Consider the following 22,183-nt stretch of genomic DNA (forward strand, 5'->3'; position numbering starts at 1 on the left):
AGAAAGTTTTCTTAACAGTCAGAAGTATACTTTATCGGAGCAAAACGGGTTTCCAATAGTAGTGACAATCCAGCTGTTTTGTCCCATCTTTGTCAAAGCCTCTCCGTAGCCAGGGCTGACTCCTTTGCACAGCATGCACAATGATACCTCATTAAATCCATTCAAATAGGCGTATATAGATAGTAGTACAGGTAGAACCAGGTAGAGACCTTTGTTTTATTCAGATCTCCATCATTGTGCAATTTTCACAAATCTTACACTATTCTTCCTGGAGTCTGTTAATATTGAATACAATTACAATGTAATTTAACACAAAGAACCAAAAACTTATACAACTAACTTAAACAAAATCAAATGTGATAAACTGAAGTGAGTGGGAGAGGTCAACTTGGAATAACAGGAACATAACCCCTATTCCTGCTAGTTAATTTACTTTGTGAAGTCTGGAGAACTTAGGGAAGGGCATATACACTGATATAACAGACTACATCATCAATTGATGCACACATGTATCTTGTTTTCTATCTCTATACAAAACGTTAGCTCATAACCTACCAAAATCAGACAAGTCATTTTGATGATTGGAACATTTTATTCTGACCTGTAAGTTGCTGGAATGGTTCTACTTTTAAAAGGCTTATCACAGTGTAGCACATGATAGAGAAGTTACATGTCTTGCCCATGTAATAGGTAAAAAAAATCTGCTAGTCCAGGAAACCATATCATCTATTCCATAACTTGCACATTGATAAATATATCATTACACCAAAATGTAGAAGGTATGGTTTTTGATATCTATGGAGTTGTCACGGACATGCCCTTGAAAGTAATCTTTTAACATAGTTAAATGGTGAATAACAACTATTTGGTCCTTTGAGTGACAATAGCTTTCAGCTCTTGGAATGTCCCCTGGTGTAGTGACTCCCTTATAGCCGTGAAGAATCCAAAATAGTGATGAAAGTTATGCCTGCAGCAACAACAAAATATTTCAAATGTTAAATGTAAACATAAGCTGTGTATTTATCAGCAATGGGAAGAAAAGTTTTTTTACACAATGTACTAAATATATACAACAATTTTTCAGGGTAAGAAGGCATCAAATACAAATTCCACAACATAAAACGATAATATATTATTATGAAAGCAATGAATACAAACATGTACAAGTGACAACCTCCACTTAGATTGACCAATGTGAGCACTTTTTGGTGGTTTGATCATTTTTCCCATTGACACAAGCATTAAGAATTCTGTCTATAGTGACCACCTGTCCACATACACAAGATTCTATTGATTCTACCCGAGTGGTCTTATGAGGCAGTTTTGAGTGTACACAAATACATGTGTACTTACATCATAAGCAGCACTCTAGCCAGGAGTTCCCCCGTCTGCAGTAGATGGTGGATGTATGCCCGGCTGTGGTTCTGGCAACAGTAGCAGGAGCAGCCTGGGAGCACTGGTCTGAAGTCCTGTGCACTACAGTGGGACAGTAAAGAGGTAAGCTTACAATGATTAAGCTATGGTTGGTAACATGAAGGAGCAATTCCTCCAGACCCACCTCTCACATGCAATCTAGAACTATAAAGAAAGGTTCACCATGTGTGCTCCAGTGCTTATATAACTGTAAATTTTGCGGTAACCTCTACACCACAAATTCATGATACTGCGAACAAGTCTATCTTGCATGACCTGTACGGCTTTACCACAGAATTGTATCCGCCACAAAAACCTTTTCCCTCCAGCAAAATAAAACCACTGCAAAAATAAATGCATTTACAGTAAAACCTTGCATTTATAAATGATGTGCATTTTGATTGCAGCCAAACTATGACTCCATCAAATTTGAGACACATCGTACTATAACATAAAAGACTCAAGCATTTAGCAAACAAAAGAAAGTTGAATTTTGACTTACTACTTTTGCCTATTATTGAGATCCATCTCAAACTCAGTTTTCTGTGACTGTGTGCCTTCGTTTGACCCCTGACACGGTTGGTTCTCGGTTGTTTCCTTACTAGCATCATCAGAACTCTGTATCATTGTCTCTTCACATACGTCTGATTTCTTGGAAAATGGGAAGACAAGAGCACAGCCTCTCTCTGTAACCTGGTAGGGAAATCTGTAATCGTTCCTGAGTTAAGGCAAGGCCTAAATTGTAATGAAAAACTAGGTTAGTTGCATACTAGTACATAATGGCATAGAAAGAATTGCTTGACACCTCAAGGCCAAAGCCTGCTGAATAGTATTGGACTTGGTTTGAAAATATTCTAAGAATTATTAAAATTGATTCGAGGTTGGTGACAGCAGTAGATGACAAAGTCGTCTATGTAGAGGTGTGTTTCACTTACATTTTCTAATAACCGAAATCAACAAAAAGGATACGAGCTGTCAAAGAAGTCTATACCACACTCAACAGCCTCTAGAACTTCATCTGGAAGGAAAGTATAAGATGGTCAGTCCTACTTTCCTGCTGAAACAAATTAAGGGAGCACACCCCAGTTTATTTGGGGTTTAAATTGGAGGCTGCGCACCCTCAAGTCTAGGTACTGTCTCTCCCAGGGAAGTATTCCGGAAGTAAATCAACTGTGTATGGGATGAAAGCCTATCCCTTCCGCTACAAGACCAGCTGGGTTTTGTTTCTTCAACCTCTCTAATTTTGGTAAATCAGGAGACAAAAACATAATTTTCACATCAAAAATGATGGGCAAATTTTGTCATTTTCGCGTAGGATAAAACTCGTAGAAAAACATTTCTGGGTAGAAACGATTGATGTTGTCAGAAGGAGAAAAACCTAGCGTATAATCAAGCCAATTATAAAGAAAAAAATTCCAGTACTTAGAGTTCTTTAATCATCCACAGTGCGAGGCATGTCAACATGACCCACAGAACGCAACAAAGGTCAATCTCGGGCCAAGGGACATTTCACCTTCAACGCGTATGGATATCCGGAAGTAAGGCTCGGATTGAAACGCAATTTTCACCCAAAACACACCAATACATACGCTTTTCAGCCATGCTAGTATCTAATATCAGTTCGAAGCACATTATGAGAAATGTGAACTCAAACCCAGCCCCTCGAAACCCTTTCGTCACTTTTTTGTCGCGTACTACCATGGACCCCGGTCGCGGAAGAACTGGGGTGTGCACCGTTAATCTTGATCATAAACTTGAAGGATGAATTAGCCAAACAAATCCTTATGTTCTACTTCTGTTGTAAGTAAAATGTATAGGATGCTAGTATATCTATGTCTTGTGATGGAATGCTGGAGGGCACTATGCTCCTTTAGTACATGTGTATCATGGTGTCTACTGGTAACTGCTACATGTAAACTCTAGATTTATAACTGCTAAACTCTAGATTTCCGAAAATAATTTCATCAGGTTGGTAGAATATAGGATATAGGAGGTTCTTTGTACACAACCAGGTACAGTTCTCACCTGCTAACGTTTCGATGTCTATCAGACACCTTCTTCAGAGCTTCTGACTGGAGTGCTGTTTCTCACCGCTATAAGTAGCCAATGTAGGTGGCGCTTTTGCGGTGAGAACACTGTCCCAAATGCGGCTGAGTTTGTATGCCCCCTCGTCTCGGTTCATCACCGGTGCTGTCTTCCTTATCCAGACCGCCTCCTTAATCCACCGGGTGCATCTGTTGTCCTCTCTGTCGATGACCTTGGCCCCCTCCCAGTCAATGATGCAGTTGTGTCTGGCAATGTGGTCAGTGATTGCCGATTTCTTATCTACTTGTTGTGCTTGTCTTTTCTGTGACCTTGTGTACTTTACCACTTCAATGCTGTCGGCTTCTTTCTTGTGTTCGTCCAATCTAGTCCCAAAGGTCCTTCCTGTTTCACCTATGTAGACTTCGTTGCAGCTCTTACATGGAATTTTGTACACACAATCAGTTTTTACTAAGTCATCCAGTTTATCCTTAGGGTGCACTAGCAGGCTCCTGAGTGTCGTTTTCGGCCTAACTGCTGTGGAAACATTGTGTTTCCTGAAAACTCTCTCCAACGGCTCCGTGACCCCTTTGATGTATGGGATGACCACCATAGCTCTTGCTTTTTCTTCTTGTTTCTTACTCTTGCCTTCCTGTTTTGGTCATCGACAGAGAGGACAACAGACGCACCCGGTGGATTAAGGAGGCGGTCTGGATAAGGAAGACAGCACCGGTGATGAACCGAGACGAGGGGGCATACAAACTCAGCCGCATTTGGGACAGTGTTCTCACCGCAAAAGCGCCACCTACATCGGCTACTTATAGCGGTGAGAAACAGCACTCCAGTCAGAAGCTCTGAAGAAGGTGTCTGATAGACATCGAAACGTTAGCAGGTGAGAACTGTACCTGGTTGTGTACAAAACTATATCCTAAACTCTAGATTCATTTTGGATCCATTCACAGCTAAGAAATACCTGGCCTGCTGACAGCATGGATGATCCTGGGTTTGTCTTCAGGTAAAACTTCCTGCAAGATTCACAAAACACAAAATCTCACTACAACATTCGTTTATTCGTTTTATATTAACAGACATGCTTTTCAAAGAAAGAGGCTGACCTAATAACAATGATTACAATATTGATCTAGATCATTGGTTGATATTGAAATACCTTCTAGTTAGCTGTCATATTAGTCTTTTTAATTTCAAACATTTTTTAAAAGGAATTTCACATCAATTCACGCGATTCATAAATTTGAAAGTTGTCAAACACTGGGATAACAAATAACCATCAATAATCGTATTTACCAAAACAGCTGTCAGAAGATTCTTCCTGGTTTCTCTCTCCATAGCAAAGCTCTGGAAACCATCCAGTACAAAACCTGAAATTGCACACATACAGCATTACAAACAGATATATTTCTGTACTAAGCATCCAATGATTTTAACAAAACTCAAAGTTTATCCTTGAAAAATTGTCCTAAAAAGCATAGAAGGAACCACAGATATTTTTGATTTATACAATAGCTGGTAGATTCTAAATTCCTGGAATAAGACAAGAGAAGAAATGAATGATACAAATGTACTTGTAAGCACATCCTTACCAGCTACAGGTCTTTTACAGGTCTCCCTTGCAGACCTCAGTCTTTCCTCCCACAGATCTCCCCCTTCAATCACACCTAGAATTTCTGAGGCCTTCAACTCCTACAAAAATGGAGATCATTGTTAAAGGTGCCCTAAGCGATTTCAGGGGGTAAAACTTGAAATATTCTGGGGAAGGCAATTCTGTTTGGTGAGGTTGAAATTTACATTTACTTCCCTATATTAGCACATCTGCATCATTATTTCATACTTTGGGTGTTTAAAAATAGCACAGAAGCAAGCCACAAAAGGAGTATTTTATTTATTGTGTCCCCCCAAAAATCAGCCCAGAATCCAGCCGTAACCGTCTTCTGTCGACAATCTTCGGTAACTTCCGGCTGCGTGACGTCACAATACCCAAGCACATTGAGCCATGAGCATGTGATTATTTTTCGGAAGCGTTCGGGACTTATCGGTCAGAATCATGCATGTTCAGAAGATTTGAAATGATGGCTGGCCTCCAAGTGCTCAGATTTTAAATGAGTTCCCACCACACAACGACATCATATTTTTGCTCCATGATGGTCGATAGGTGATGGGATAGTGTTATCTAAACTTACTATGGATAGAAATCAGAAAAAAATGATTTTGAATATATGACTTTCAGCACCCTTATATTGCTTAGGTTGCCTTTAAAGTACAGCATATAACATACCAACCATCAACCTTTTGAATTTCCATACAATAGGAGTGTACAAAAAGGTCCTCAATTAGAAATAGATGGTAGATCTACTACAATTACTGCCAGAAACGGGATCGTTTTTTGTTCCTTCCCCGCCAGATTGTGCTCTCGGAAGAACAGATTTTGCAATGGCAGCAGAGTTTGGAAAGGGGTCTATGTGTTAACTGTACAGATAAAAGCAGATAGCCCGTATGCCAGCCTTGTTAGGCTACTCTACAATGCTTAGATATGGCCCTAAAGAAGACGCCATATTGACAACAATCTCAAAAATGCTGACATGTACCTGTGAATCCTGGTGTATTTCTAGACACTTGTCTAAGAAGTTCAAGGTTCTGTCAACAGATTTGCGCACCCTCTTGTTGGAGGTGTCAGAAGAAACAGTGTCTCCATCACACAGACACTGATACCAGTCAGGACAGAAGGCTTTCTGTATGGACATGAAGTCTGCCACCTCTAACTGTGGGGATGTAGAAAAAGAAGAAGAACGATAGTTTCAAACACAAAATGTTTGTACTATCTTATATGTGATGATTTTGAAAGAGCTTTAAGCATCAAGTCTTTAGCAGTGGTGTCCTTCTAAGTTCCAACTAAAAAGAGCTGGTAACCAAAATTTACATTTTATCTATTGACAACTTAGGAAGTAACAAGCACGTGACATAGCTTATTGTTTGTAAATGATTTGCCTAAAAATATGCACAGATGATTTACTAATAAAAACATTGTAGTAATGGTACTCTACTAGCGAAAGCACTAGCCTGACTAAATTGCACTCCTACTAGTAGTGGCCAGCCCAAGGGATACCCTAGAGGGGGTCATTAACCTCCGTCAACGAGAGATTGTGTAAACACAGGCTAGCGTAAGCACCATCCCTCATACAAAGTAAGAGTGAATCCTCTATGCATGAACACTGTGTTAAATGTCAGTATGCATTTCTAGCAATAGGTGAGGTGAGGTAGCCTGAGTACCAGCCTCCGTAGTGACCGCTGGCTCAAAAGAATTCGCTTGCTAACCACGGAGTCTGACCCTGCGCGTATCCGTAACGGCTGTTAGTCAGATATTCGTTTCGATTTTGAACGAGCTCGCTGATTGGCCCCATTCGTCTAAACTCCTCCCCATGCCACACTGTTCTTCGTAACGGGTAGGTTCTAAGAACTGTTGCCATGGCGATTCTTTCAAAACTGAACCCGAACAGGGCAATAGAGACACCTTGGAACGAAAAATGGCACCGACCGGAGCTCGAATTCCCCTCATTTCGTGATAATGAGACAGCCGTTACGGATACGCGCAGGGTCAGACTCCGTGGTTAGCAAGCGAATTCTTTTGAGCCAGCGGTCACTACGGAGGCTGGTACTCAGGCTAGAGGTGAGGACCACTGGAGGAAACAAAGGTGGGATACACCCAGGCAAACAGTGGTGGGATACCTCTAGTGGAAGATTAGCATGTACCTTTATCCTACCCCCTGATCCCCACACTGACACCCCCTTGTTGAAGTTGTATCCTGTTGCCTCCCTCACAGCAGGGTCTTGCACGGAGCAGTACAAAAAGGAGTCCTGGATAAACAACAAAGACACAGAATTTTAGAAGAGGAACACAACACTGTGTAACAATGTGGCTTCATTTCCACAGTTAATGATATCATTGATCAATGATATCATGATGTCATGTACTTAATAATGCTGTAGATTTATGAGATATCATTATATCTATCATTAATCAAATTTACCATTCATAATCTTTTAGACCAAAAATGATTTCGGGGTATTATGATGAAATATAAAAATCATACCTCCATGCCAGTGAATTTTCCAATTCCATGTTGAAAGTCTTTAACAACATTATGCTGCTCCGCCCTGAAACATACAAAATGTACACAAAATCTTGTTAAGACAGTAGTCAGCATATAACACTACATGAGACGCATAAAAAGCAAACATTGATCCTAGAAACCTAAATACATTGCATGCATATAATAAAACTCACTTTTATGAACTGCATACCCACTACGGCTGTTACAACAAATTTAAAAACAAATGCAGGTGGGGATCTTTAAACATCTAGAATAGGCATTAGCAGATACTTCTTTTTCACAGGGACTTAATTTTGCAGCAAAGGCAAAAGGACGTTTTTGGAGTGTTAAGTTTGAAGTTGAAATAATACCGTAGTACAAATTACAATACTACTGTCAATAGCGATACAGTAGACACACTTATTCACAGTGTCATGATTTTGAGGTTGAGAGGCCAAAGTAAAGTCTACTAAAGATCACAGAAATGAAACCGCTTCAAACATTCCAAGATTTACAGTAGATACAAAACAAGATTTTGCAACATTTTGTGACTTATATACAGTCAAACCTGCCTAGGCGACCACCTTTTCAACGCGACCACCTGGCCATGGCGACCGCTTTTTCTCGGTCCCGAAAATTTTCCCCATAGACACAAGCATTAAGCTGCCTGCCCAAGGCGACCACCTGTCCAACGCGACCGCGACCGCCACGAATTGGGACCGCACAGAGCACAATTCCTGCCCATGGCGGCCGCCTAATTTTCAAGCGTGCGGTGACATCGGATCATTTTGCTGTCGGATTTCACGGAAATGTTTTCAAGACTTTGAAGGACAAAAATATATGGAATAGCAATGTTATAGCATAGATTCCTCCATGAAGTGTTTTGATAAAACGTTCCCCCTATAAAAATTGTAAAAAGACAAATGTTTGTGATGTTGTTGTGCCTATCGTAATCTTATAGTTTACCGCGAACTCCGGTCGGTTTAAACTCAATTTTCAAAACGAATACGTAGTGCATGGCGTCAAAAAGTCAGATTTCACAGAAATTACTATCTATTTTTGAATTTTCAACAAAAATGTCACTGCGTCTTACTAAATTCCACCGAAAAATGACTTTGCGGCGGGCAAAACATCGGGCGAGAAATGTTGTTCCTTGGTCCCGACGCCATCTTGGATTTGGCGCGGCTCGGATTTGACGTACCGCTGACCTTTCTGAAACACGATGCTTTTGTGTATGAACATTTGTGAATACTCTAGTTATTGATGAAAATTGATTTCTTTTTTTCTTTTTATTTCCATGAATCTCACAAACCTTTATTGGACGCTGTGCGTTCTGCTGCACTGACTTACCTTTCCATACGGTCGCACAGAGCTTGGTGGCGCGACGAAATCACACCGTTCCGTTTTCATCTTTAGTTGTCAGATCGAAAACTTTTTTTACCATTTTATCCAGCGGTCGGCGCCCCAAAAAAGGCTAGGGCCAGCAGGTGTTATCTCGGGATTTGTCATAGGCCTTAAAACTTCGATGATGTGCGTGTGTGTAACGTGTGAATGCGGGAGGGCGCTGCGAGATTATCGTGGCAACCATTGTTTTGTAGTCAAAATTATGACGAAAATTTGTACACGATGTAGCGGTATACAATTATAACAACGATAACGGAAAATAAAATTTTTGTAGGATCTTTCTGTCAATGAGAATTGAACCTGGTGGGGGTCATGCTGTCTAAATTCACATAATTTCCATCCATTTACGTACTGTATTTGAAAACCTCGACCTGGAAACATGTGAGTGGAATCCTCTTCATGGCGACCACCTGTCCATCGCGACCGTTTTTGCCCGGTCCGCCGGGTGGTCGCCTTGGGCAGGTTTGACTGTATACTGTAAATTCGCAGGGATTTGAATAGGATAGGAAGAAAATGGAGTGTTCTATTCACGGTACGTTGAGACTGCCATGCAAGGTTTTACTGTAAAAGGGGCAATGTTTGCAGTGGTCACGGCGAAAAACGTGAACATAAAACTACCGCAAACATTTCCTCCTTTACAGTAGCTGCTACTCACAGTGTAGGCAGTGTCAGCTGCACTCCCACAGGCAGGGTGTCCAACTTCTGTAGAACGTCATGAGTCAGGTGTGGCGCTGATCCACACCGCGTGTACAACAAGCACCCGGGGAACTCCAGAACTCTGTTGCCATGGCGACCGACTTCTGTGATGGACCCCACGCGACAGCCGTTGACAACATTGGACAGTAGAACTTTCATCATGAAGATCGAGTATAAAGCTGAACTGCTGAAAACAACGAAAAGTCTATGATCGATCAATCAGGGAGGTTCTTTGATAAATAACTGGTAAACAAAGGGTCCGTTATTTTCTATTCTATTCTGGTTTAACAAGAAAATACGATGTGAAGTTGATTAACAAACAGAACAAAGGAGGTCATGGGTTATAACCTCCCTGACAACACAAAGATTTCAGCTCGCAAAAAATAGGTCTGTAAGTTAGCCTGCTAATGTGCTATCGTGATGATACGTTGCCCCCCACCCTCCCCCTCTTGTGCTTTTCAGCTCTGCAAAAAGCAGGGAGAGCTTGGATAACAAAATAGCTAGCTCCTTCCAAACAAGTGTACTTTCTTCACTCTTACACAACCATACTTACAGATCAAAAACTCACTGGATGTCATAAACGCGATGAAACGTCCAAAACTGGGGCAGACGAAAATCCGTGTGATTTTTTCATGGAGGCAGCCATCTTGAATATTTCCCACTATGCTCTGCGCGGAAGTAAACAGTTCATCAACAACTTTTCAAGCGCCTCAAACTCTCCTGTTAGCTCACAGACTGGCAGGTCTTTGGGAGGGCTGACTTGGCAACTAAACTAACATGTTACATGTCTCTTGAACGGACGTCATGAAAAATAAACAACTTTGGAGTGAGTAGGCTGCAAGGATCGTCGAAGGAGGGCATGACTCGGGACAGGGTCCGACACGGACCAATATCATGCTTTCAAAACGCACCATCGCCCCTTTTCCCTAGCCTCCACCAGGCCCTCCTACGGGCGTATGGATCGTAGAATTAGGCAGAAAAAGGAATAATTAACCAGTTAAGTAGAGTCAGTCCACGGGTGAAGATCACATTTCGCCCGCGTAGCCTGCAAATGAAACCAAATATTCTCCATATAGCCGGCGTAGTTAACGTTAGTCTGCTGGTACCGTTTCCCCGTTGTCACCCCTGTTCACACGATGTTTTTTCGACTGTCCCTTATTCTGAGGCGTTTGTACTTTCCAGTGATAAGAAATTAATGGACAGAAGTTTTGGAGCAAGTTATCAGCTTCTATATGGACATATATGCAGGCGTACCATCCAGACATCCAAACTTTTCCCATACTAATTACCACGCTTGGCTGTACATTTATTCCTTTTCCATATTCATATAATCTCGTTGATACTTTACGTTACAAGGCTAAAATTTGGAACAAACACGCATTTAATAGCTCTTCATAATATGGTGTATAAAGTGGTTTATCACAACCAATGCAATTTATTTTGATCTCTAAACCGTTTTACCTCTTTCCCTATTTTCTTACTAACAGGGTTTAGTATAAGTATGCTGGACACAGAAAAAACTTTGGCCAGAACATAATGTCAACATCTTTTATTTCAAAATATACAGATCAGTATCTAGCCTGCTGGAATGAAATCTTTACCTATACAGTTGTACCGTTACTATGTATGTGTGCGCATTGTTAAAAAGACGAGTACACACAAAGCTTGGTAAGCCAATGCAACGTTTCCTAAGATAAAAATATATATATGACAATCAAAATCTGCAACTGCCGAGTAGTCAGACTAAAATGCAAAGCTTTATCACCGCAGTCTAATAGAAACTATAAATACGTCATGAGCTGTACAGTCATTAAAGCATCTTTTATTTGTTATCAAGATTGTTCAAAACACATGAAGGTTTATGATACAAAATTTCGACACAAAATTTATACATACATACATAACGTTAAACTGTATCGCTGATTATGCTACAATTTAACTAAGAAGTTTCTCCCTCCAGTATTCCACCCATGGCTTCTCAGACGAACTTTTTAGGTTCAGCTCCTCTATTCTACTCACACTATTGAATCTATTCCTCTCTACTTGTGCAGCAGGCGGCGCACTTTGAGCCCTGGCCTTCAGTCGTCTCTGTCTTTCCTGCATGAGACACTCGTGTTTTTGTCTGTACTTTTTCCGGATGAAGTCCTGTTCCGCAGGGCTCAGCCGATGCATGTTACCCTTCTGGTTCTTGTCCCCTCCTCCGTCGTAGAGGTCAAGTTTCTGATGCAACACTAGGATAGTGGGAGGAGTGACCAATCTTTTCTTTTGAAAAGGGTTCGGTTGAGAGATGGTGGTTGCAGGTGGTACACTGGGTCCTACGCTACCGGGGAGTCCGTTTTTACCTCCCTTTTGTGCAGGTGTTGTTGGTGCGAGGGATCTCACTTCGACTTTCATCGGCGGGCTTCGGGCTTCGTCGGAGCTCGACGACACGTCGGAAATTTCCGAGATTCTGTCGCTGTCGTCGTCACCCCACGCCGTTCTGTGAGGTCCCTGTGCGAAGCTGACTCTGCTCTGGCTTCGTGGCGGCATCGCCTGGGAGAGGAAAAAACATCATTTGTCATTATTGTTTGCTTTATGTCGACTCACCCATCAAGTACACCTTTAAACATTCTACATTCACAAGGAAGTGAAGTATTGTTTTGGCTTATCTATCAGCTGTCTGTCTGTCTGTGTCTGTGTCTGTCCGTCTGTCTGTCTGTCTGTCTGTCTGTCTGTCTGTGTCTGTCTGTCTGTGTCTCTGCACTGCAGTTTCTGTGAGCTGCACAGTGCCTGTATGTTCTGGCAGAGAGGTGAAGACTTCATATTTGATAAAATAAATCTAGAATCTCCTTTATCTACTAAGGTAAGTATACGTTTCCTCAGCAAGCAAATGGACAAGATCTCTAGACTATGAATCCACAGATTAGTCACTACCATGTAGTTTCCGTGTTAACGAACTCACCTTACTCAGACTGCCTCTGCGGGCGACACGCGGCTCGGACATCGGCGTCTGCGCCCTCTCGGCGGGCCCCTGGGACCTTGGGAACGAGCTTGTGGCGGGCCTCCCCACTAGAGACGTCCGGGAGAACTGTGGCGTCAGCTGCGACCGGCGAGACCTCGACGAATCCGTCGTCTTCGGCCGCTTCGCCTCCTCCTTTTGCTCTATCCGTAGTCTCTTCTTCCTTTCTTCCTCCTCCTTCTTGGCGAGTTTCTCCTCGGCGATCTGACACTGTCTGGCGTAGATCCGGGCCAGCTGGTCGATGATCTTCTCCTGCGCGAGGTCGTACTCGTGGAGGTTCCTCCTGCGCATCCACTCGACGTGCGTGTACTCCTTATCCAGGAACACCCGGTCAATGCGGTTCTTTCTCATCTGGTCCTCCATGTTCTTGTGCTCCTGTCTCCGCCTCTGTTCCTTCTGCTTCTCGAACTCGGCCTCCAGACTCCCGCCCATACTCCGGATCATGATGACTAAGTGCTGCTACCGAGTTCCAAAGGACGAAAAAGCAAAACGGAATCTATTTCAACTCGCCGCAAGGGATTGAATCCCGGTTCTATTGTTATTTTAAAGAGATAGCAAACTTGGAAGTCTCTCTGTAAATATGCGTTTGGTTGAAGGAAATTGAATGGTCTTAGATACGCCTAGCAACGTTGTCAACAACCGTCAAGCCATTTTCGTTGTGCGGCGTTCACCATCTGCAGGAAGACATGGAAAAGCAATTGTTAGCAAATATTATATTCCAAAGTGCACTATCAAAGAATCCATCAGTTATCGTCAGGAATACACAGGTTATCTCATACATGTAGAATAAAGAACTAGCGCCTATCATGTTGCATGATGTATACGTATGTCAATTGCAGAACTGTAGACATAGAAAACGCATTAGCACACGATAGACAGACTCTGAATCAAAACAGCTCCATTATTTCAGTCCAGAATAGAAATCAGTAATAGAACCAACAAGGGTCAATGCACTCACTAACACTTGGCCATGGTATAAGACTGGTAGATACACACCAACCTCCCCAAGTGAAAAACTAGAGCCATAAAGACCTTGACTCCAAAGTAAAAGGTTTTGTATTCAAAGAGAGAGAGGAAATTCTGGCGAATACACATGTATGGAACAATAGTTGCCATGACACGAAGGGGACCCATGAATATGCTGACAGACATGTTTCCACTGTTGGCTGCGGTCGTCATGGCGACGCTGACATGCCCTATGAGAGAGGAAGATTAGTGTGCTAACCTATTATCTTTATTCACCGGTCACAGTGCCTGGTCTCTTTAATACATGTACTACAAAAGGAAAAATTTTCTCTGGTATTTAATTTCGAGGCAGGGAGGAAATGGAGTGTTCGCGGTTGTAACTGCAATGCAGTTTTTTTTACTGTAAAGGGGGGGAATGTTCGTGGTGGTCTTAAGTTCTTGATAAAGAGGTCTCCGTGAAAAATGTGAACGTAAAGCCAACGCGAACATTTTTCCATTTTACAGTAATAGTTTCTTATTCGCGTGCAGTCGTAATGACTTCCAGAAAATGAATGACTGTATCAGGGACAATAATAGGGAACCACAGCTCATTAAGTTGGCATAAATGTCTCGCTGTTTGTATTTGAACGGACATAACTGTAAACTGAGTCAGTCATGAACAAAAGAAGTCTGACAAAAATACCTCGTAAATTCCTTGGAGGCTGGTTCATTTAACAAATTGATAAGGCCGCCCCGGAGATCTTTAAATGGAAAGTTGGGACATAAGAAAATTTTAGATTGATGATATTTTGTCATCGAAATCACATACTGAAAATGTAAATGTATACCCGCAGTCATCTCTAAAGTATGCGTTTATTGTTCCCGTTTTGTACAGTTGCTACTGGACATCACCGAGCACGATTTATAAGAAACTGATCTTGTTGAGCAAGTCGAACTGTACTTGTTGTGCTTGGGACTAGGGAAGTATCACTTGTAAGTTTTACCACAGTTGCCCTAGCCTCCATACCAGGCTTTGAGGCTGGATTTTGTTTTGCTGTTTTCTGATTGTATATCAGGTTTCTGATAGTAGCCTCTACCAGGCTCCGTCCTATCGTTGGGAAAATAGTAGAAATCAGCCGCGGTACTCCGCTATACAGGGTAGGTCCGCTATACAGTAAGGTTCCATTTCGAAACCTTACTGTATAGCGGACCTACCCTGTATAGCGGAGTACCTCGGCTGATTTCTACTATTTTCTCAACGATAGGACGGAACCTGGTAGAGGCTATCTGATAGCCGTCTAGTCTTAAACTTGTACCTATTCAATAGTGACTAAACACTTCAGAAAACCGATACACAATCAAAAAACAGTACATGTGTAATAGATCATAATAGGCCACACACACAAAAAAGTCCATCCACGAGTCGAAGCCTAATATGGAGGCTAGAGTTGCCCGATATTTGCCCCCCATGTTCCCCCGCCCCTCCTTCGAGTGCTTACCGATATCGGTATACACGGTACGTATCAAAGCCTGTACAATAAGCACCAATAGTCCTGTCTACTGATTACATTCCAGAGAATCGTGTGATCTGCTTGTGTTACATCTGATGGAAACAAACAAAGCACGCTGATAAACTCTAGTCCTTGATGACGTGGCCGTAATGGCATATTGAATTAATGAGGCTGGACAATATGGCGCCACGACAGGTCAGGCACGTACTGATTGTAAGGATGATACTTTGAAATCTGTATGTTGGTCAAAAGACCCGGGCTGAACCAATTAAACATATAGTACATTAAAATTTGTATTTGCCCTGGATTCATTAATCTCCAAGCAGATCTATCGGTGACAATGACAGTATCCTATGGACAAAGACAGTTTTATTGGCCACCAAAACAATGCATTTGCCTTTTGGATACTATCATTGCCACTAATAGATCTGCTTGGATATTAATGAATCCAGGGCAAATACAGATCTTCTTGTACTATATTTTCAATATTATTTATAATTTGCACGTTATTCTAATCACTAATGTAGATGAAGAATTTTTTTTCTTCGCTTCGCCTACTCGGTGGTTTATTCGAGGGTAATAGGAACCGAGCAGTCTTATATACATGTACGATACCACATTCACCACAAAGACCTCTTTCGACAAAGTGATTACCATCCTCCTCTTTTATAGGACACTAGCTTTGCCTTTCAAAATACTATTATTGCTAAACATAATCCGAAATGCTTTGAGCAAAAGCCCGTTAGGTACCGGCCTTAGCTGATCTTTCTGGGTCTTGTGAAACTCCCCGGGGTAAGCTGATGGTGCAACCGGGCACATGGCTCTTTGCCGGCCGAGGAACAAACTGCCTCGGCCCGCTACACAGTATGGTCACCAGGATAGACAAAGCTTAACCTCGGCGCATTAGCCTACTAAGTACGAGTCATTACGAGCTATTGTAAGTGGTGAGAAATGTTTTGCTAGCGTGCTCAGCTTAGTACCAAACACAAAGAAAGGAATTAGGAATGATGACATAGTCTTATCGTGGCTCACTCGATGATATATACGTCGGTTAACCTCAATAACACGCAAGTCAATATATATGTCTGTATCAAATATGTGCGTTGTCATATGTTCATACATAATTCAAATGCATGACAAATATTCATTTCAACATTAAACACATGATGTGACAACTTGTCAATTGAGTATACTTTATCTCTACGCTATTTATGGGGTAACCTGTATTTAGCCGTTTCTTTTTTTGTTATGGACCAGGGCTGGGGATTCTTTTGAGAACAATTTTTATCTGACTCGGTTCTTTTAGACTAAACCACGCCTGCCTAATTATAGCGTCTCGGCTGAAGAACCCCGATGTAAAGAAAGGATAAACAGTTTTGTCGTTTCCTGGCCTCTATCATAATATGTCCGTTTTGTCAAATCACAATGGTCAGCCATCCACTTGTTTATAAAGATAATCATGGCTTTAAGCTCTATAATCGTATAACTCTAAGGATGTATGTAATGTCATGTATGTATGTATAACTTAGCCTGAATTTTACAGTCAAGATTTCGTCGTGATTTTTTTTCTTTGCTCCTCCACTATAACTCATTCATCTCCAAAATTATCCTCGTAGTCTCTAGATGTAATTTTCTCTTGAGAAATTTAGCCGTATGAATCTCTCAGATGTTAAAGTAACGAGGACTTGTCACAATTATGGCATTTTCGGGCATTTTCATAAATCATGAAGGCGTCAATTTAAGACAATAGTCCGTACGGACAAACATAAAATCGACATCATTTCAGCAATATCATCTTCGAAACATCAAGTAACACTCTCCGGTAACAACCAATTTTGATCCACAACATCATATGTCCACATTATGTATAATTTTACTCCACTCCTTAGCTTCAAACTTTAACGAGGACCCTCCCTGGCTATTAACAAGTGTTTATGAACTGTTTGTTGACTTACGCCTACCATATTGACAAAACATTCTTTCTCGTAGTCATGTACCCACACAAAGCGATAATTGGATCTCATGGAAGAATAGATTGGGAAGAGAGTCGAGATATAGTGCAGCGATATGGCATGTACATAGGTGTTGTGTTGATCAAAACGGGAAACGGTACATGTACTTACCGGTGCGATTTCCTGGTCGATGATCATACTGTTGAAACTGTTAGAAGGCACCCAGATTGGGGACAGATCTCCGAATGATCGGTCGTTTGGGTGGCGATTTGTTTGTTCATTCCTAACCATCCGAAGCTTTTCGCCGGGAAACTTAATTACAGAACTCTCTTATCAACGCATTGGGCGCGACAAAATAACAGCGCAGTCAAGGCGTGGAAAGTGGGTTAAACTATTGAAGAAAAGGGGTCGTCGTGTAGTGTACGCTGTGAGAAAACTTTTATTTCTTTACATGAATTGTCTCAGAACAGGAAGACTGTTTTTAACTGGGCGTTGTATGTAATGTCACTTATTATAGAGGTAAAGATAGCTACTTTAGGCAGTTTGAAAAATACGTATCATTTCCAGGCACCCCTACTTTGATAAAGTGGAATGCTCCGCCAGTTGAAAACACCTGGTGGTGGCGTGGGGTTAGGTTTTGGCTGGTTTCTACCAAACACAATCCACCACCAGATACGGTTACCCATCTCCATATCAGTTTCACCCAATCAGAGTTCGCTTTCACCCCCGGACGGTAACGTTACCCCTCCCCGTTTTTTGTCTACCTGCACGTTATCACGTCAAGGTGGGCAGTACCTGATCGTACCTGTGGCAAAGGTTTTGTTGTGTACTGACCCCGTGAAAGTTGTATAAGTAGTAGGGGGTAGCGCTTAGACCCCCGGGGATTATATAAACCTGCGTTGTCGAGCTTTGTGATTATATATGGGTCAAAAAACAAAGGCTATTTATTTAGAACTTTGAGTCAAAACGGTGGGAGGGACTATTTGGTAAATCGTGTGTAATGTGTCACTTATATATGGGTGATAAATGGATTGTTGTATCGTTGGTATAAGTTATTACTGTACAAAAGATATCTAGATGAGACCTTTTCTTTCTGAAGAAAACATTATTCCTAAATAGTACATACCGTATGATCGTTGTGTTTTTGTTTTTGTTAGATTGAAAGTCTTACAAATTCTTTCACTTCAACAGTTAGCCAAATTCACTGCTTACATTTTTTAGAGTGAAAGTTCCGCTATATGTAAAGCAGTAAAAGTAATTTTCTCCACTGGAGCATAGTAAAAAATATGTACGTGTAGAGTTGTTTTGCAGGCAAACCAAACGTTTGAGTAGTGCTTTTCGTGTGGCAAAACAATCCTCGAAGAAGTATCTACGAGAGGAAGTTGGGCACTTTTTAAAGCCTGCCATAAACATGAAAATGTAAAGAAATTTTATCTCTGAATGAGCTGGGTGGTCCACTCCTCCATGATCCAGCGGTGTCAGCCTGTATACGTGCAGTTAAACCATAAATCGCCAGATGGCGTGCCTTTACATTTACAACTCGTCGCCAACTAACATGTGTACTACTGCATGTGTACTTGACTTTGAACAAAATCATAAAGTCGCTGACCAGTTTGATACATTTGCTTAGATATGTAAATAAAACTTTTCGCGGCTTAAACTTTTTAGGTTTATTGTGCAAAAAAGCCTCTCCTGAAAGACGTAGTGTTTATAAATAAAATGCCAAATTTTACACAAAATAAGCCCCCATTTCGAAGTGTACTAGTGCGCGCAATAATCTAAACTAAGGTCTCCTTTTCCATAACAAGTAGGGGATCCAGTTCTTGGCGACATTCTGTCAGCTTTTGCTCGAGTTCTATCGGATCAGGTCTTGTCGGTGGTTCTTCCCGCCAACAAGACGTCATGACGTCATACAGCCTGTCCGGACATCCGGGCGGTTTCTGAAGACGGACCCCCTGTCTCAGGATCCCCACTAACCTTGGACAACTCAGTTGGACCTCGTGCTGATAGACGGGTTCCTTCCCAGACGCGGCGATCTCCCACAGCAGCACGCCGAACGACCACGTGTCGCTCTCGCACGTGAACTTACGAGATTCCAGCGACTCTAGAGCCATCCACTTCAGGGGCAAGAGTTCATCGCCCCCTTTCTCACGGTCTGGGGAGACGTAAGCAGTAGCGGTGTACACGTCATGGGCCAGACCGAAGTCAGCAAGTTTGGCCACGTCATTCCCGCTGATAAGTACGTTTCGGGCGGCCACGTCACCGTGAGCGATACGGAGACGTCGGAGCTCCTTCAGTGCACATGATATGTTAACGGCATAACGCAGTAGGTCACCCAAACTAATAGCATCGTCCTGCCTCGGTTGCTGTCTTAGAATCATCGAAAGGTCTCCCTTGGCAGCATACTCCAGCAGAAGACACCTTGGTGTAGTCTTCGTGATGACTCCGTACAGTCTGATAATGTTGGCATGTCCTCCCTCCTGGTGCACGGCTATCAGCGAAGCCACTTCGCGACAGAAGGCTCGGTAGAATTGCCGCTCTTCCCCGCGGACGGACTTCACGGCGACCGAGACTTTAGCGCCAGCTGTGCGAAGTTTTCCTTTCCTGATCTGCGCAAACGCGCCCAGTCCGATCAGGTCGCCCATAGTCAGATCCTCGACTGTCTTTTCCCATCTGTTGAGCCATCCGGGTTGTAAAGTCTGCGTTAGGTCTTCTTCCATATTCCTCAGTTCCAGGAGAGCCTTTTCCTCCTCCAGACCATCCTCTTCTCCCACCCGATTTAAAGCAGTGTTCCGTTTGTAGAGTGCCACCAATGCTACAGCGACTAGCATGGTCAGTGTCAGTGGTATGAGGATCTGGAGAAGCAACGGGAATGTGTACTCGTCCGTTTTCATGACGTCACACCGCTTTCCAGTCCAGGGCGGCACGCACGCGCAGCTGCCATCCACTTGGTGACACGTGGCGTTGTTCTTACAGCCGCAGTCATGCCGACATCTCCATCCGTACAGCCCGGTGGGGCAGGGAATGCCGCATTGTCTGCCGAACCAACCCTCGGTGCAGTTACACCGGCCGTCGGTAGGAGCGCACGCGGCCTGATTCTGACAACGGCAGTCACTGTTACAACCCTGTCCGTATACTCCAGATGGACAGGGGGTCCGACACTTGGTTCCTGTCCACCCTGGGGGACAGACACAGCCAGACCACCGGTCACAGCTCGCGCCACGCGGACATTCGCACGAGTCTACACACAGTTCGCCCATTTTGCCTGGAGGACAAGAGACGGCTTGAAGCTCATAACTTGCACCAATGATCGCCATGTTTTTCGTTACAACAGTACAGTTGTAGGTACCGTTGTGTTCAGGCTGTATTCTTTCTATCCCTATTCGATCTTCGTGAGCTCCTTGTAGCCACTTTTCTGTTTCATTAGGAAATGTCCAAATCATATTCTCGGCAGTCAGATGGAAAGCCTTGCAGTGCAGTATCACAGAGCCGGTGATGTATATCCGCCGCGAGTCGCTAGGGGTCGCAGTGATGACCACGGTACTGTGAGGTATGTCGCAGACGACACCTTGCCACCCTGGTCGACACTTACAGGCCCCGTTCAACCCGTGGCAGCGGACCCCGTTCTCACAGGTGCAGTTCTGATCACACAACATGCCGTATTTGTTCGGTGGACATCCGACTGGCTGGATGTTTAAATCAATAACTGGAAGGAATACTTCAATCATGTCATAATTGTCATTATCTAATATGCCAGGCATGGACTCCAAACCTCGAGGCAGCTCGCAAACAAAAGGATGGCCTTTTGCCGAAGGGAGCGTAATCAATCCGATAACTTGGAAATGTGCTTTACTCTGAGGAATATAGATATCATTATTCCGTAAAAATGCACATTTTGACCTGCTCCTAAATTTGTTAACAATTCCAAATTCAAAGACGAAGGACTCGTCGTGTGAATGACTACATTTAAAACATCTCTTGTTTGCGTTCCAAAGATCGTCAATGAGTCTGACGTTGTCTGCAAGCACAGTTTCCCAGACGAATTGCACCACGCAGTTGCTGTTATTTGCGTAAGCGTAAAGGTCAAAGGAATCAGTCGGCGTGGTCTCGGGAGGGTTCTCCACGTATTCACTGAAGAAAACTACTCCGCCAGGTTTTGTTACGGCTTCAGCAGTTATTTTCACATCGAAGATCACACCACCTGACCGACTATCTGCACGCCGGATCGGCATTTCACAAGTGTTGTTGTAAACAAGTGGGTATCCCTCCACGTCTTGGACTTGCACACGAACATACAGCTGTTCTGATGATGGTCTGGTGACGTTCACTGTGAGATTGTAGCTCTGGTCCACGGTATAATCCAACGGACGCGCCACTTGGATCGCACAGTCGGTTGTACTGACAACACGGAAGCGTCCGTTCTTGTTTCCGCCCACAATTTCACAGCGAACTTGCTCCTCGCGCCTCCTTCCCGTGGCTGACCAGACGCTGAGGACAGTTTCTCCCGCGCGAGCGTTCTCTGGAACGGTCGCCGACAACAACACGGTTCCGAGAACACACTCGGATAAGATCAGACAGGCAAAGAGGATGAAAAACGTCCTGTTTTGGTTGGGTGCCATCTTGTTCAAGTTTGCCCCCAATATTCTCGGCTTTTGCGTGACGACACTTTCCATATAAAACCCGTAACCAGTCCAACAACAATACAGTGCACCAGCTTAACTTACCGCCTGAGGGCCACATATATGGCGAAAAGCCAAGCCTGGGACTGTGATCCAGAATATAGACAGAAAACATTGTAACTTTGTTATATTTTGCAACTAATTCTATAACCACTCTTTCTAGTTGATTCATTCAATAAACATTGCTAGAAACATGACTTTTTTTCATTCATCATCACTTTTAGCTCGAATTCATGTCCTTCGGAAGTCAGCATACATGTATGTATACTACCTATACTACTGTAACTGCTATACTAAGTAGTATATGTCTCTTTGACAAAAATATGGGAATGAAAATGACGTTGATTATTTTATTTTTGAGTGTCTCGTGATTCCACCCCACTGTTCCCTATCCTCTAATGAAGCCAACTGTGCACACGTATATGTAACATGCACATTTCGTCATCATATACACATG

The 22,183-nt window shown here is 42.8% G+C and overlaps 3 protein-coding genes across 4 annotated transcripts; all 3 read right to left on the reverse strand.

Moving 5' to 3' along the window:
• Positions 1-46: 46 nt before the first annotated feature.
• On the reverse strand, positions 47-10,301 carry LOC136441655 (queuine tRNA-ribosyltransferase accessory subunit 2-like). 2 transcript variants are annotated; one of them, XM_066438081.1, is made up of 12 exons: positions 10,195-10,301; positions 9,601-9,825; positions 7,542-7,605; positions 7,201-7,305; positions 6,039-6,212; positions 5,037-5,136; positions 4,741-4,814; positions 4,409-4,460; positions 2,383-2,431; positions 1,916-2,119; positions 1,354-1,476; positions 47-967 (listed from the first exon to the last, which is right to left on the reverse strand). In XM_066438081.1, the coding sequence occupies exons 2-12, from the start codon at positions 9,801-9,803 to the stop codon at positions 862-864; spliced, it is 1,254 nt and encodes a 417-aa protein (XP_066294178.1). In that variant the 5' UTR covers positions 9,804-9,825; positions 10,195-10,301; the 3' UTR covers positions 47-861. The 2 variants fall into 2 exon arrangements, with proteins under 2 accessions (XP_066294178.1, XP_066294179.1); XM_066438082.1 differs by having other exon boundaries at positions 9,601-9,828.
• An 874-nt stretch (positions 10,302-11,175) lies between these two features.
• On the reverse strand, positions 11,176-17,438 carry LOC136442477 (uncharacterized). The gene is made up of 3 exons (XM_066439353.1): positions 17,219-17,438; positions 12,583-13,313; positions 11,176-12,173 (listed from the first exon to the last, which is right to left on the reverse strand). Exons 2-3 carry the CDS (start codon positions 13,081-13,083, stop codon positions 11,577-11,579), a joined length of 1,098 nt encoding a protein of 365 aa, XP_066295450.1. The 5' UTR covers positions 13,084-13,313; positions 17,219-17,438; the 3' UTR covers positions 11,176-11,576.
• Positions 17,439-18,324: 886 nt separating this feature from the next.
• LOC136442094 (uncharacterized) lies at positions 18,325-21,666 on the reverse strand. The gene is made up of 2 exons (XM_066438718.1): positions 21,061-21,666; positions 18,325-20,829 (listed from the first exon to the last, which is right to left on the reverse strand). The coding sequence occupies exons 1-2, from the start codon at positions 21,664-21,666 to the stop codon at positions 18,826-18,828; spliced, it is 2,610 nt and encodes an 869-aa protein (XP_066294815.1). The 3' UTR covers positions 18,325-18,825.
• Between the last annotated feature and the right edge of the window lie 517 nt (positions 21,667-22,183).

This window comes from Branchiostoma lanceolatum, chromosome 9, assembly GCF_035083965.1.
Source record: "Branchiostoma lanceolatum isolate klBraLanc5 chromosome 9, klBraLanc5.hap2, whole genome shotgun sequence".
Classification (NCBI taxonomy): domain Eukaryota; kingdom Metazoa; phylum Chordata; class Leptocardii; order Amphioxiformes; family Branchiostomatidae; genus Branchiostoma; species Branchiostoma lanceolatum.

Excerpts from the sequence above, each read along its gene's own strand:
- LOC136441655 (XM_066438081.1), bottom strand. The coding sequence starts at position 9,803 with ATGATGAAAGTTCTACTGTCCAATGTTGTCAACGGCTGTCGCGTGGGG. Across the intron at positions 7,306-7,541 it reads GAAAATTCACTGGCATGGAG|GACTCCTTTTTGTACTGCTC; the intron begins GTATGATTTTTA and ends TTGTTTATCCAG. Across the intron at positions 5,137-6,038 it reads AAATACACCAGGATTCACAG|GAGTTGAAGGCCTCAGAAAT; the intron begins GTACATGTCAGC and ends CCATTTTTGTAG.
- LOC136442477 (XM_066439353.1), bottom strand. The coding sequence starts at position 13,083 with ATGATCCGGAGTATGGGCGGGAGTCTGGAGGCCGAGTTCGAGAAGCAG. Across the intron at positions 12,174-12,582 it reads GCAGAGGCAGTCTGAGTAAG|GCGATGCCGCCACGAAGCCA; the intron begins GTGAGTTCGTTA and ends TTCCTCTCCCAG.
- LOC136442094 (XM_066438718.1), bottom strand. The coding sequence starts at position 21,666 with ATGGCACCCAACCAAAACAGGACGTTTTTCATCCTCTTTGCCTGTCTG. Across the intron at positions 20,830-21,060 it reads AAACTGTGCTTGCAGACAAC|CTGCCTCGAGGTTTGGAGTC; the intron begins GTCAGACTCATT and ends TTTGTTTGCGAG.